General features: G+C 40.0%; 2 protein-coding genes across 2 annotated transcripts in view; both read right to left on the reverse strand.

The window, feature by feature from the left end:
- Positions 1-14383, reverse strand: part of LOC145434183 (serrate RNA effector molecule homolog) — a 356705-nt gene that overhangs the window by 313476 nt on the left and 28846 nt on the right. The window lies entirely within an intron of this gene.
- Positions 1095-8617, reverse strand: LOC145434186 (uncharacterized). The gene is made up of 2 exons (XM_080311515.1): positions 8487-8617; positions 1095-3040 (listed from the first exon to the last, which is right to left on the reverse strand). Exon 2 carries the CDS (start codon positions 3011-3013, stop codon positions 1796-1798), a length of 1218 nt encoding a protein of 405 aa, XP_080167641.1. The 5' UTR covers positions 3014-3040; positions 8487-8617; the 3' UTR covers positions 1095-1795.

Below are 14383 nucleotides of genomic sequence, written 5' to 3' on the forward strand. Positions count from 1 at the left end.
CGACAGCTACAAAGGATTAAATATTGAAGTTCACCAATTAGAGAGCGGTTTAGATTTGTATATGCGGTGCATATGTCGCTGAAAGGGATAATAACGGCTTTAAACGGAATTTCAATCGCGGAAATGTTTTTAAATTTTACAAAACCGATAACGTCCGCTTCCTCCATTGATATGCCTTTCTTTGATTGCAGCGTAGCAACAACAGCAGACCTATTTCATTTGGGATTCTTGATTGATGTTTACTTCTTGTATTCGCCCACATGAGTTATGTGATGATTTTGACTTATCACTATTTTTGACAAAAGAATTACGTGCGAAATATGACGAAGCGTGAAATGGTTGATTCATACTGAAAACTTGCATTCACAATCCTTCCTTCTCATTTCGTATAGTTCACACGAGTAATGAGCGGATATTGATTTCTGAGAATCAGATTCCATCCGACATCTCTGAGGAACTATCCGTCCTAATTTGAACAAGCCCAGCCAGAAATTCATGCGAATCCGGATAATGTCGTCCAGAATCCGAAAAATCCGAATCGAATAACTTTTCCGAAGAATCCTAATTGTACAGCTCAGCTGAGCGCAGTCTTTACAAAGGCTAAGATTAGGGTTAGCTGATTGTGTCTACCGTATAGGTATGGTCGAGGCAATGTAATTACCAATTAACTTAAAACAAACAAGCCATTTTTGACCCAACATTATTGATGCAATTTTCCATTTCTGCCACGCGACAGTTTGAGCCTAAACTCGGCAATTTGATCTTGTAATAATCCCCGCAAAGGGCTGAACTTAAGGCGAATGTGATAGTCGCTATCTCATACAAAGCTCGAGTTTCACACGATTCGAGTGACATCAGCCCTCCGATGACCTGCCTCGAGTTTTGATACTGGAGGCGAAATCAATTTGCGATAATAATCTATGTTTACACATGATTTCGGAAGACAGGTTAGCAGGATTACATTGAGATCTGATCTTCGATCTGTCCTCATCGCTTCTGTTCTATTTTGCATGTGTTTGCGACTAGCTTAACTTTTCCCGCATCACAAATATGGCGATGTCTCCGCCAGAACGCGCTTAAAAAAGAATGACCACTTTTTGCGTATGTCTTTACTTAGAGTTGCTCTACAATTTAGAAATAAATACGACCCAGGCACGCATCTGGAGAACTATCAATCATGGAATATGTTTCGAGATTAAAGTTGTACAATGTGCAGGAATGTTGATAACCAAAATCTTGTATAGCTAGTGCGCACTGTGATTTTAACAGCAACACACGTATTTATTGTACTTATTTTCATATATACTGATGGTAGTGTTCGGTGTGCTTCAGACTGCGCTACTTCTCATTGAGTATAGCACATGGATACCGTGTCCGCCTCCGGTACCACGAGAGCGACTTTTGTCATATATGTCAATGGTTTGTGGTCGCTTCAAAAACCTTATCCGCTCTCTCAAGCCGAATTTCCTCGTGCAACACGGAAAACCGGATTTTCGGTTTCGCGCTTCTATTTCACAGAACAGTTATTCAATCGCTACATGTAGCCTATACTGCCGAATGTTCAGTAACAAGCTCAAGGCGTCACTGGCGTTCCATTAGTAAACGATGCAGCGTCACCGTATTCGTGCTGGCTAACAAGATCCAAAGTTCATTTCATTTCATTCTGAGACATAGCACATCAAAGACGGAAACTCCCAACTTCCGACTTAATCATCGCCGGAAGAACTTGAAGAATACGGAATCGACCGGCCTTTATAATGTGACACACGATCCAAATCCACTTGCAATGCGATCATTAGTCGCGTCGAAGCATTATTGTCGCCCGGTGCAAACCTTCAATCTCTTCATTCAAATTACGGTATTCGGCGAAACACAGCTTCAATAATCCGATCATAAATAGCGAGTGGTATACTGCGTTGTGGTTGAATTCCGGCGGTAACGGACACGGTACGTTCTCAGAAGCTCCAAAGCCGCAGCGGAATGACAGAAAGTACTGGGTAAGACCAGATGCAATCATAACCATTAATCCGACACATCGTAAAGTACAAGCTCTTAGCCTTCTACTCTGTAGGCAATCATCTTGTGTGCGCGGCTGACTTTTGAGATCTTTCACACTACTTCCCGGCGAAGCGCTGCCGGTGTCGGAAGAGCTCAAGAGATCGCACTGCGAAATGTTGGCGACCGGGTCCGTGTTTCGAGTGTCGGTTCTCATCTGCATGCCGTCCACGAGAATTAGGAATGCATTAACTGTGTAAATCAGCAAAGATATTCCTATGAGGTACACCATCGCCGAAAGAGTCCACATCTCTTCAATGCCTTCCAGTAGTCCCGGATTTTGCATAGAGCGTACCTGGTTAATGGCGGTTGATACTGCGGTGCACGCTTGAAGCACGCAAAACAATAATAACAACACGAAACAAACGTTTTCCATCACACGCATTCGCTTTTTCACGAAGACAAAAACAGTTTTCAAATTGGACTTATATCTTCTGTTATCAGTTGGTATTTCAATAGCTCTTTGAGGGTGGTATGTGCAAGAAACCAGAACGTGCAAAGAGGTCAGCGCTAAAAATACTGCGAATGCGGTCGCAAAAAGCTTCGCCACGTGCCACGCAAAATACAGTGGTATGACTTGAATTAAGAGGTCCGCGTCTGCTTCTTGCCCGACACCGGGAACTTGAACATGGTTAATGAAATGGTGCGCCACGCCGGCGATAAAATGCATGAATCCGCACGCGAATAGCGCCCCGGTAATGGAATTTTTGATATCGATAATGTTCTGGTGGCGTGACATTCTCTGTAGTTTTGTTTCTTGTCGGTCATCGCCCGGAACTTTAGAAGGTGATGTTTCCCGGCCGATGTTAAGATGCTTATCGCTTCGATTTCCATCTATACGTCGGAATATTTCAGCGATCACGAAAATCACGATAGCGTTTATGTAGTCTGTGACGTAAGTGGCGGTTGCAGAGTCCAGTCCCAGGATGTAGGTTGACGAAGATGACGCGTTGACCATACTCGAAGGCAGATGAACTACTGATATCTGCAAACAACTCGCGGATTAGTTACGTCGCAGCGTGCGCAAATTTCGGAAATGTCACACCATACATTATCTGCTTCTATTCAAAATTCGTATTACTCGATTTTATCGTTTCAATATAACGTACATCGTACCGGATAATCTGATCAAGAGTCGAATATTGAGTCGAATTCATGTGTAATAAGGGACTTGTCGGAATCGTGAGTTATACATCAAAACATTGGTATGTTACTACCAGGGCTGTGGAGTCGGAGTCACTGAAATTTTGTAACAACCTTTGGAGTCGCAGTCGGAGTGAGCAAACATATGCTGAGTCGGAGTTTGCGAAATTGCTATGACCCCAACCATGCACTCTAAAATCGAACTAAATGATTTTAAATGCTACTAAAAAGTCCCGTTGCTAACTTAATGTCTTTCCGCGAGGACATTTTCTTTAATATTTCGGAATGGATTGACAAGAATCCCGGAGTTAAAGTTCTGTGAAGAAAATATTAGGATCCGGAGCTGGAGTGACATCCGGTGTTGGATCGATGGTAAAATGAATCGACTCCACCTCTCTGATGCACACTATAGGGGCAGATATAGAAATGAAAACCAGGAGCATTTGCTTGCTTCCTCCCGCTAGCGCAGCTCATGTATGCATGGGAATCCAGAGCTATGACAAGGTGGTTTGGCGATCGTTGGCAGAATGGCGCGACTACGAGCGATGACGTAGCCCACGATTTTCTTGGCACGTGTTGCAACAATAATTTCAAGTTGTGATCAAGTGCTTTTTCGATTAGATGTGAAGGAGAAATGCGATGTCACCGTATAGTAGTAATTTATAATCCTGTTTATTAAAGGTTTTGCGGGTAGGTTAACAGTACTGTACGAAACCACGCGCAGGACATTCCATACCGATGTATAAGTCCTGCGATATTTAGGATTGTGCAATATTCGAGCTAGGGGTAAAAGCTTAACTGGATGATAGCCTAATTACACGAATAATTATTTGAGTGCTAATGAAGGTAGCGGTCATTTGAGTGACAAATATTTCAAGCTCATTTCAGTAACTGTTCGTTTGACGGAGAATGCAGATAAAGGTTATTTGCTGGGCAAATATTTCAAGCTCATGTAGGTCTGTTTCATTTGAGTGACAATGTCAGGATGGGATTGTAGGTTCATGGGTTTTGGGCTATGTGATTCGACTTTAGATGGGGTTAGGGTTAAAGTTTACGGGGTCGAATGATTCAAATAAAGCATTTCCATGTGTCAACAATTCTATTTCTCTCTCTCTCTCAAATGAGTGATCATAACGTTATTTTTAAATGTGTCATGAAATTGACTTGTCGATCAGTTGACATACAACAAAACTGGGAATAAGTCCTAGCTACTAGCGCTCCGTTTTTAGCTCGAAGGCGTAAAAGCCTAAAGCCGTTCGTCATATATGTCTGCGCAATCCAGACGATGGATCCAAATTAAAATACTGCCATATGGTAGTATTTTACTTACATAAAAGTGGAATAATACAGGCTAGTGCCCTTCTTACCAGTGACACCTTTCCAACTATGAATCCATGCAAGCAATTTTACTATACAATCGTGCAACACACATTTACCCGCTCTCGGCTACAATTGCATAATAGTAGGCCTACTACAGTACTGCACGGGTGCGACAGCAGATTTACAAAAGGGTTATTCTTATCTGGACATGTGACATTGACAATAATAATCTACTCGGAAACAGTTGCAACATCTTAATGTAACTTTAAACAGATTACTCTTAGTCATATTTGATATTATATCAAAGATTTAGTACAAGTTATGTTAACTTTCGTTTTAGGAATAATAATAAAAGTCTATAGAAGAGAATTCGACATATTAGTATTCGAAAGTTTTCAATATCTCCAGCGAAGACAGGCGCTTTAAAGATAAGTCTCACAATATCGAAGTATTGACGATAGGCGCTTTGCCTTGTTGGATTATCGAATAACCGGTGTAAGAGGGGGAAGAGCAAGATGTATTGGAACCATCATGAGTTTGAAATGCAGATTTCTAACAAATCTATAAGAACCAGTATTTCTTAGGATGGAATGTTTGACAGCATTTACAGGCGAACATTAATTTATAATGGACAATCAACCTATCACATGGGGATGCCGCCTTGCTATATGCTTCGCAAACATGTCCTCAACTATATATAATAATCTGACTCAGCTATTTTCAATTTTCTCTTGAATAATATATATGCATGCTGTAAGCTGCTCGAGAAATGATAATAAAAAGTGAAGCTCCCGTAATATTGCACAGGTGTATCTGAATCATGCACTTGTTGCTTTCATATCGACGCTATTCTCAACCATTGTTTTTCTCAAGAATTTCAAGATAAATAATAATAGATACCTCGATATCAATGAAGTTATGAAAGAAACTTTCTTCACAAAATTCACAAAAGTTGAAATCCTTAGCAATGTGTATAACATAGACAACACAGACAATTATCACGTACAGTTCTTGCTATCATCACAGTTCGCGCGGCTAAGTAAGTTTCATAAATCAAGCCACGCCGCCGGCCGAAGGACACCCTCGTTGCACGAGTAAACGCCTTCCGCTATACTTCTACTGTGCTTTTACTATGACAGTCACTTTATTTTGGTTTTTGTGACCCGTTATGTCACCTTCTTTATAGTAGCTGATACCCAAATCGTTTGACCTCTGACTCCGTAACTTGTGGTGGTGTTAGAAGGCTTAGTAATAACCAGATTCATCATTTCGCAACGGAAGGATCGGCATTCCCGCATTACCTAGCAGTCTGTCAATGCTCGACGCCTAAGGCGGCCGAGCGAAAATTCCTATTGGTGTTTTTGGTTACGGAAATTATGTACTTCTCACAAATGAACATTTCGTGACTGCACAGTGCACATAACGTTTGTCCGACATCTGTACTAAAATTGATTCAGAAACAAGTCGACTACTACAAACGTTTATATAAATGCAGAGGCAGCCACGTTCGGGACAGCGAGTATCATTTTCAGTACAATTTACATAGTAAATTAGTAACTATAGGAATGGTGCAAGTCCTTCAGAGATTCTGGTTCGTGCGAACACGAGCTTCGTTGAAGGGTTCGCCGTGAACACGAACGCGAACACAAACATATGACTTCGTTGGGAAGTCAAACATGGATCACTTTTTCCTTGTGTTGACGCCTCTATCTGCCTAAGATATTTCGAGAGTAGTAGTCAAATTTGGGGTTGGTATCGTTGGAAATATCTCACTCACGACGATATGACTAGAGCTAATTGTCTTATTGCGATATTATCGCAACTATTGGTAGTAGAGGTTTACCCTAATTCATATCCAGTATTATGCTGGGCTGCTCATATAGAATCGTCGAAGTCCATCAGCAATTATGGAACTCATGGCGCCAAATATCATTTGAGGTTGCATGAGGCACAGCATGCCCCGCTACTCCGCAGGACAATAAGCTCATGATCTCGCTCTTGTCCATTAGGGCCAGGCACGTAACCGTGGTGGGAGGCTTAGTTAAATTTCCCTTTCTGCTGCCACAGTTAATGCAGTGAGTGATAAGAATGTCAAAATTATGGACGTTTGGATAAAAAAAGGCTATGATTACTGCACAAAAATATCCACGGTGCAGAATCTATATCAAGGTATCATGTCCCCAGATTTATCAGAACACGTGCGTCACGCGATGTGAAAAGCTCACCCTTAACTCATCCACTTAAGATTGATGCTGATCGATCAAAGGCAATTAATTCTGCCATCGGCAAACATCTGTTGGATAATCCGATTTGTGCGAATAATTATCGAGACGACCGATTTCGAATCGTAGGTCGAGGCCGTTCACAATTCCATTTGTGTGCCTTGGAATCAACTTTTATCAAAATACACCAACCAAAACTCTGTCAACAAAAGGAGTTCGTGTATCACCTAAAAATAGTACATTGAACGCTCTCTCATTCGAAATTTCATGCTGGTGACGTCATATTTTGTGATACGATTGTTGATATACAATGTTCTTTCCAATTCTCTACTAGTTGCTGACGATTACCCCTGACGAGTGTCAGCCGAAAATATTCGGGTTCATTTCAATATGAATATACTATTTAATTGTATATTGAAGTTCTGTACCTCCAAGAAGCTCTTCAAATATCAAGGTAACCTCATGGATCAGTAAGGTTCGCATAACGAACACGACCGTGAACCGAACGTTCACACCATCCCAACAGTAATCATATTCATTTGCCTTTGAATTTTATTTTTTCATACAACATTATACCACCAACTAATGAAATGAGGCACACGTAAAGGGGTTTTAATTTATGATTGTATCTCTTATTGAAGTTGACGTGAAAGTTGCTGAATGCCCTATTGGAAAGTAGGCCTATTAGACGACTGTCACGTATGCAGTTGTTATGTTCCTCATGTAATCCGATTTACTTATTGGGTTTTACGGCTGAGCGAAAATTCGAAAATAGATATGTTCTTATTAGAAAAGTGACTGCTGCGGAGTATTTATGTATGCTTACATGTTTTGCAATCATATGCCGCACGACGTTTCTCTTTCAATGCATTACCAAAGAGACGGAGTCAGATTAATCGGTATTGTCGAATAAATGGGACGAAGGGACAGTAATATAGATGCAAACAAAGTAAGTGAGACATTTAGTATTCAGTACGCCAATGTGTGACTTTGAATTTCGAAGAACCAATTGGAAGAGTCAAGAGAAATATCACTAGTACTGAAGCTTCATTACTGTGCATGAGTAATAGTTGTCGGATATATCCTCCGTTTGGGTTTTTCATGGCATTTACTTTTGTGATTAATAACGGGAATTTTTCAGATCGCCCGGAAAGCAATTCGCGGTATGCGCAGTTATTCGCTATAAATAATTGAGCATATCTTCAGGGAACGGGGTGGCTCTCAATTTTCATGTTTAGAGTGAACCATTGCGTTTCCTTTCCTATTAGAACAGGCATCATCTACCATCCCAAACAACTGTGCAGTATGACATGGTCAGGAGTGTATTATGATCTTTATAACGGAGTCCTTTGTGATTATAGATTTCCCATAAAAGTATACACTATAAAGCGCGTAATGTCTGGATATTACATATCAAATTGATGCATTCACACTTATATATTTCAGATTCATTTGGTATGTAATATAGTGGTGACATTGCTCAGGAACGTAAGTGACGTGACAAATTCTGTGCCCGCTTGGATATTTCATGTGTAACATTACGATATCAGTTTTGTTCATTTCATCTCTATGTGCCTATTGGGTGATCATCAACTGAGCGACAACTGTCTCGAGTGTCAGTGTATTTGATTGACAAATGTCAATGACGTACATTTCAGTGACAGACATTCGGCTGTCGGAACCATCAATCAACTGGATTTTCAGGATCTACGATTGGTTAAGTTGAGTTAGAACAGTGGTACCTACCGGTCTCCCAGGTGTGGCGTGGGCCCGCAGCTTCCTCTGGAACGTCGTCTCTGGATTCCACCCCAGAGCCCTCGGCAATTTTCTTATCGTAATTGTCGCAAGAATCTTTTGTCGTTGATTTGAATTATGACATCATAGAGGTGCAAAGAATAATCTACCGAAGCAATTGTAAGCGCGGTAAAGTGACGGTAACGCTTTTGCCATTATGCTTTAGCATCGCACAGTTTGATCGACTTTAATCTAACTAGAAACCGATTTTGGCAATCAGTGAGCGACGAGAGCTCACTTTACTTCCGAGCGGGGCCTACGATATCGTAAGGATCGCTACTGATGCGTGTCGTTCGACATCCTCCCAGAGATGAGCATGGATTAGGATTAGGGTTTTGAAAAAACAGGATTTGTGAAATTTTGTCGGATTTGGATTGGATTTGGATTAGATATTTTTTTCAGAACGGATTAGGATTTGGATTGGATTGAACTATTTTCTGGGAGATTGAAATGTCGTGTGGCGAATGGCGACAAACTTTATTCAGATCAGTTATTAATGTACTAATGGTTACTAAGTTATCTTGAATCAAGTGAATCGTTGGTTGTGAAAGAAAATTTTCGAATCCCTCCATTGCATAAATTAATATTTTTTCTGAATTTCCAGTTAGAATCGGATTAGGATTGGACATGGACTTGAATATGAAAAAGTTATGGATTAGGATTTGGATTTGGATTCGAAGGTTCGGATTTGGATTGGATTAGGACATAGAAATTTCAAATCCGCTCATCTCTGCATCCTCCTATCTGTTCATGACATCGCATTGTGTCTTATCGCATTGTACATTGTGTGTGACTTGTTCAGATTAAAAATATTACCCAACGATATTATTATTATTATATTACCATCACAATGAAAACATAGCGCAACGAAATAGTTTTGGTTGAGAAATATGAAATATTTCGGATCAAGTCCAATTGATGTCATCATGTTCCCTGTGACCACAAAAAGTAGGCGCTGCTCGAATACTCGATTTAACCCAGTCGTATAATGGCTATTAAAGAGTAGCGACTGACAAAAGACGTTATAAGAACATCCAGGTTAGAGTATACGTTCGGATGGGTTTCGTTTCTAATGTGTAAATTTCCTGCACTTATCTGTAAGTAAATAGAACTATGTAACATAAACGATTTTTATGGAGTTGTGATGCCACACAGTTGTTATAGCTGCTTAGCTGTTACATCTCATCATTGATATAGTTCATCGTGGCAATGCTCGTGGAAAAATCATGACCGTTGGATGCATGGTCTTGGAATTCAAAACCCTGACTATAATTGAACTATACTTTGGCATTTCGCCAAACAGCTTGTAATTTCACAGGTACAAGACACATAATTTACAATGGGGTACGCGCGTCGCAATGACTAGATATGTGCAACTGTGCAGTCTATCAGCCAAACATCCACCTTAGCCTACTGTTATATTAGTATTATATTAACGCGTGACATAGTAGTGACGTTTATAGTGTCCAACTGTCCATATAGACTCTGTTATACGACGCCCAATTAATTGCTCTCTCGTTCTTTTTCGCCACACATGAGTTCTACATCGGGCCTTTCTCTGGGATTGTTGTAGAATTCTTTCTTAACAGTGAAGGCCCACTTGAGACCGACAAATATTTTGATGGTCTCGTGTTCAACTAGAGGGGTGGGTATACTGGGATGATGAGTTGTTAAGAATAGCCGCGGTGGCATGATCAAATAGTAATAAATTTCGAAGACTGATTGCATATATACCTTCAGAGCGAGATGGTACGTGACATTTTGGCCTAAATCAACTTGGCTCCTTGCCGGCAAATCTGATATTACAAAGCCCCTGTGTAATTCTGAAATAAAGAAACATATAGGGCATTGTTTGAACGATCGTATAATGCTGCGATTGAAATCTCCAGAAATAACAATAAAGTGCGTCTGTACTTCGTGAACGATATTTTCTATTCACGATAATGATAATGCGAGGAATCTCCACTAAAATTTACTTCGCCAGTCGCCTGATGAATAATACATCCAAACGAAAATCTGTAAATGTGACTATTATAACTGCAATGAGTGTTAGCAGTATTCATGGTTTCTACGTTATATTTCACACCAAGATAAAAATTTCAATTAGATCAATTTTTTTCTAAATATTAGGGCGGCTACCCAGGGCTCTGTGACGCAATTGATTGACGCGTTCGGTTGCTAGCTGAAATGTTTGTGGTGTGTTCCCAAGCAGAGATGCCATTTCCATATTTATTCGCTAAAACCATTGTTATATTTATAGCATGGAAGATTTATGCTTGGAGACATGCAACAAGCAAATCATAGGCTGATTCTGAGTACCGATGAATTACTACACATACTTGTTCTTACAATACATATTTTGACCCGTTTCGACCTATAATCGCATCTCTCGTCATTCGTATACACGTGATATTATATGGTTTGGCGTGACGATAAAGAAACATGATAAGGCGATAGTGATAAGAATTCCCGCTTAGCAACGTAATATTTTGTCAATCAGTAACTACCGATTTCAAATTACATAAAGTTTGACTTTATATTAGGCCTACATATAATGCACAATGCACATATTATATTGAACACCAGCAGTTCTGCTTATGCCAGAGGTTCTTGGACAGTGGTTCTTGACTTGTTTCCTGCAGCGACCCCTTTCGAAAATTGCCTGGGTATAGCGCCCATCCCCCCGTATTTTAAGGACGGTAGTAAAAACACGGGGTAAGAGTTCGAAGCCCGGTCGATCTTTTAGGGTTGGGACTTTGCTATTGAAAATAGCTTGAATTGCGGACGAAGACCACTCGACTAATTAATGCTATGATAATTGTATGTACTATATTCGAGATCAAATCAAGGTTGTCATAACAACCATCGCGTTGTTCATACCGTCTGGTCAATTATCTTTAACGTTATTGTATTCCAAAAAAGCAATCCATATTATATAACGTTCATGTAAGATTGCGGATCACATGCAGCACTAAACAGTATCATCCTTTATGATACGATGAATAAATATTCTGAAGATTTAATTTTGTAGCTCTCAAATACAAATATATTTGATTAATAATTTCTACCAAAAAGCCTCAAAGCATCTTTTGTACAAAGGGCTTTCACTCTCGCTTTTCAAAGTGGTACAGTACCTCTGCATTCGACTTCGACGCGCTGTTCAGTGCGGAATAAAATACTCAAGGATATATAGAACTGTTGTTTTACTATGTCCCTATACTGCACCCTCTACTGCGAAACCATTTTTCTTCAGCACGCCATATACCGGCCCACTGAGCCCAGCGCCCTCATATCGCCCCTGAGCGTTTCCGGTCCTTCAAAATCCAAAACGCCCTTTGGGGGCGCTGGTGACAAGATTAAGAAACAATGTTCGGATGGGTAAATTGCTACTTTCTGGGAGGTAGATTTAGCAGTACAGTTCTAAACACGATATAATAAACTACGAAAATGTTGTTTCACAGGTGACTAAAAACGATTAAAGCAGTGTTACACTCCCGTGAAACTCCAGTTTTACTTCCCCATCCCACTGTTAACTCTTTCCCATTTGCGCAACCCAAGGTTTCTCTTTTGTATGAAAAAGCATAACCCTAAATTAATTCGGTTGAAAATATAGGCAATGGATTTTAGGAAACTTGCAGAGCAGAGCTAATACCTATAGCAAAACAGCTATATAGGACGATGTTGATTAAAAACGGCATTTATGCAAAATATAAATTTTCAATTACAAAACGAGAAGAGTTTTAAGTTAAAATGAAATCGGCCTGCTAGTACCCACGGATTTCTATATCTGCTCTGTTTTCATACTCTGGTTACTCGTCCCCTTATCGGTGTGGCAGTGACTTCTCTACAATGTCGACCATCACATTTACAGCTCCAAATCGATACCACATCGAATCCCACGGTCGCTGTGCATTATCCACTGTTGAACGCCCAAAATCGATGACAACCGTTTCATTAAATAAAATAAAGTAGTATTTCGCGCAATTCGTTTTGTTCTAATTGGTAGGTGGATTTATTCACCACTTCAGCCAAAGATGTAAAATATGGGGAAAACAGGCTTAGATCTATCCCGAAACATCGTGGATGACCGTCCCCGTAACGGTATGTTATTGCTTCATACGAATTCTGGTCCACCTTAAAATAAAGTAATTGTACACAGCAACGATATGCCATTTGGAATATTTTCACCATCTCAAGTCGAATTATATAGTTCAACTGTGCGATTCCCCGCGTTCGGTACAAAACGTCAGATCAAAACCAATCCTCCCTTGTTCCCCTGTAGAAACTCAACCATAAAAATGACTTTCTAAAAATGTCGAGGAAATACACATATAGGAATGAGGAAGCAATACATTTTATTTTTTGCACCATCATGATGCATGTGTTCGTGAGCTCATGACGCGAATGACAGTGAGCATTAGCACACGCACGGCTTGTCGCGTTGATCACAGCACCGCGTCTCTTGTGTGGTGGGTTCAAAATCCTCCTTATAAGGTGAAAATATGAAGGACATTACTTTACGAAATCATCGCCTTGGCGATTTAGTTTAGAATTTAGATGTATAGTTGTATACGAAACCGATACAAACGCAAGAAACATTTCGTTCAGAACAACAGTACGCGTGGTTATAGCCAGGACAAAAGGTAGCTTACTCTGGCCCTAATAAAATGTGATTATGGAACTTTGACGTCATCACGGCTATGCCTGTGTCATTGAATAGCCTACATTTGTTTCAGATATACACGGTATTTGGAACTACGGTGTAGGCTATGTTCGTGACGTCATGATATCGCGATCGCACTCCCGACTAACTTGTCTTTCCGAAGCTTGATCATCCTTATTGTGGTATATACATCGGTGGTCAGTAACGAAGTACTTCTACTTTTTGGAAGTACTCAAGTAGTTTTCCTCTACTTCTGTTACTTACTCAAGTAGATCTGATTTTCTCTACTTCTACTTCTACTTCGTAATATTTTGTCATCTACTTACTTACTTTTCGCTATTTTTAGTTTGTCAAGTAGAAGTAGTTTAATCCGACTATACGGAAGATAGCCTGAGGAATTTCGGGGCTGTTTTCATGGAGTACCAACATTTAATATTTATAAAAGTCAAGTAAAGCCCAGAAATTTTTTTGCATTTCGCTCACAGTAGTTATGGAGTGACAAATTTATTTTCGCGAAAGTATCATTGAATATGATTTTTAAGTAGCGGATTGCTTGGTTCCGCTCACACTGCATTGTCGCTCATACCAAATATTTCATCACAGTAAATATGACCAGATATAACGTTTGAAACTACCGTTTCGATTCGCAATCTAGCAATTACCTATCATATCGTAATCTAGCAGCCCATAACGTGTCTTGCTAGTCTGGAAAATACAGCTTTTTTGAATGTTAGACCTGTTTTAGCAGATCGCCTTTGAAGCTTTATGGACAAAAGACATGAAATATATTTTCCTCATTTGAGAAGTGGTATTTGTATTTCACTTTCAATTGCGAGTATCATACTTTGAGTCTTAATTACTTTCAGTTCTTTTGTCTGCAGAACATGCATGTTGAAGCATAAAAGCAAGTGTAGTAATGCCTCTATTTTCCGAAAATAAAGCAACACTAAATATAACTTTTACGACCAACAACATTTGGTATTAACGTACACTAATCGTGCAAAGTGATGAAACCGTATCCGATACAACTTCTACGTATTGCTCTTCGCCTAAACCTGGGGCCTTATCATGTGGGGTAGAGGGCGCCATGCCATGATATTCTCTAAAATGGGGTCTTCTAGTAAATAAAGGGTCAGTATCGCATTTTCATATCAATACTATAATTTGCATCCCATGATGCGAAAGA

Source organism: Botryllus schlosseri, chromosome 2 (assembly GCF_051294905.1).
Source record: "Botryllus schlosseri isolate E-star chromosome 2, Bs_hap1, whole genome shotgun sequence".
NCBI classification, from domain to species: domain Eukaryota; kingdom Metazoa; phylum Chordata; class Ascidiacea; order Stolidobranchia; family Styelidae; genus Botryllus; species Botryllus schlosseri.

Excerpts from the sequence above, each read along its gene's own strand:
- LOC145434186 (XM_080311515.1), bottom strand. The coding sequence starts at position 3,013 with ATGGTCAACGCGTCATCTTCGTCAACCTACATCCTGGGACTGGACTCT.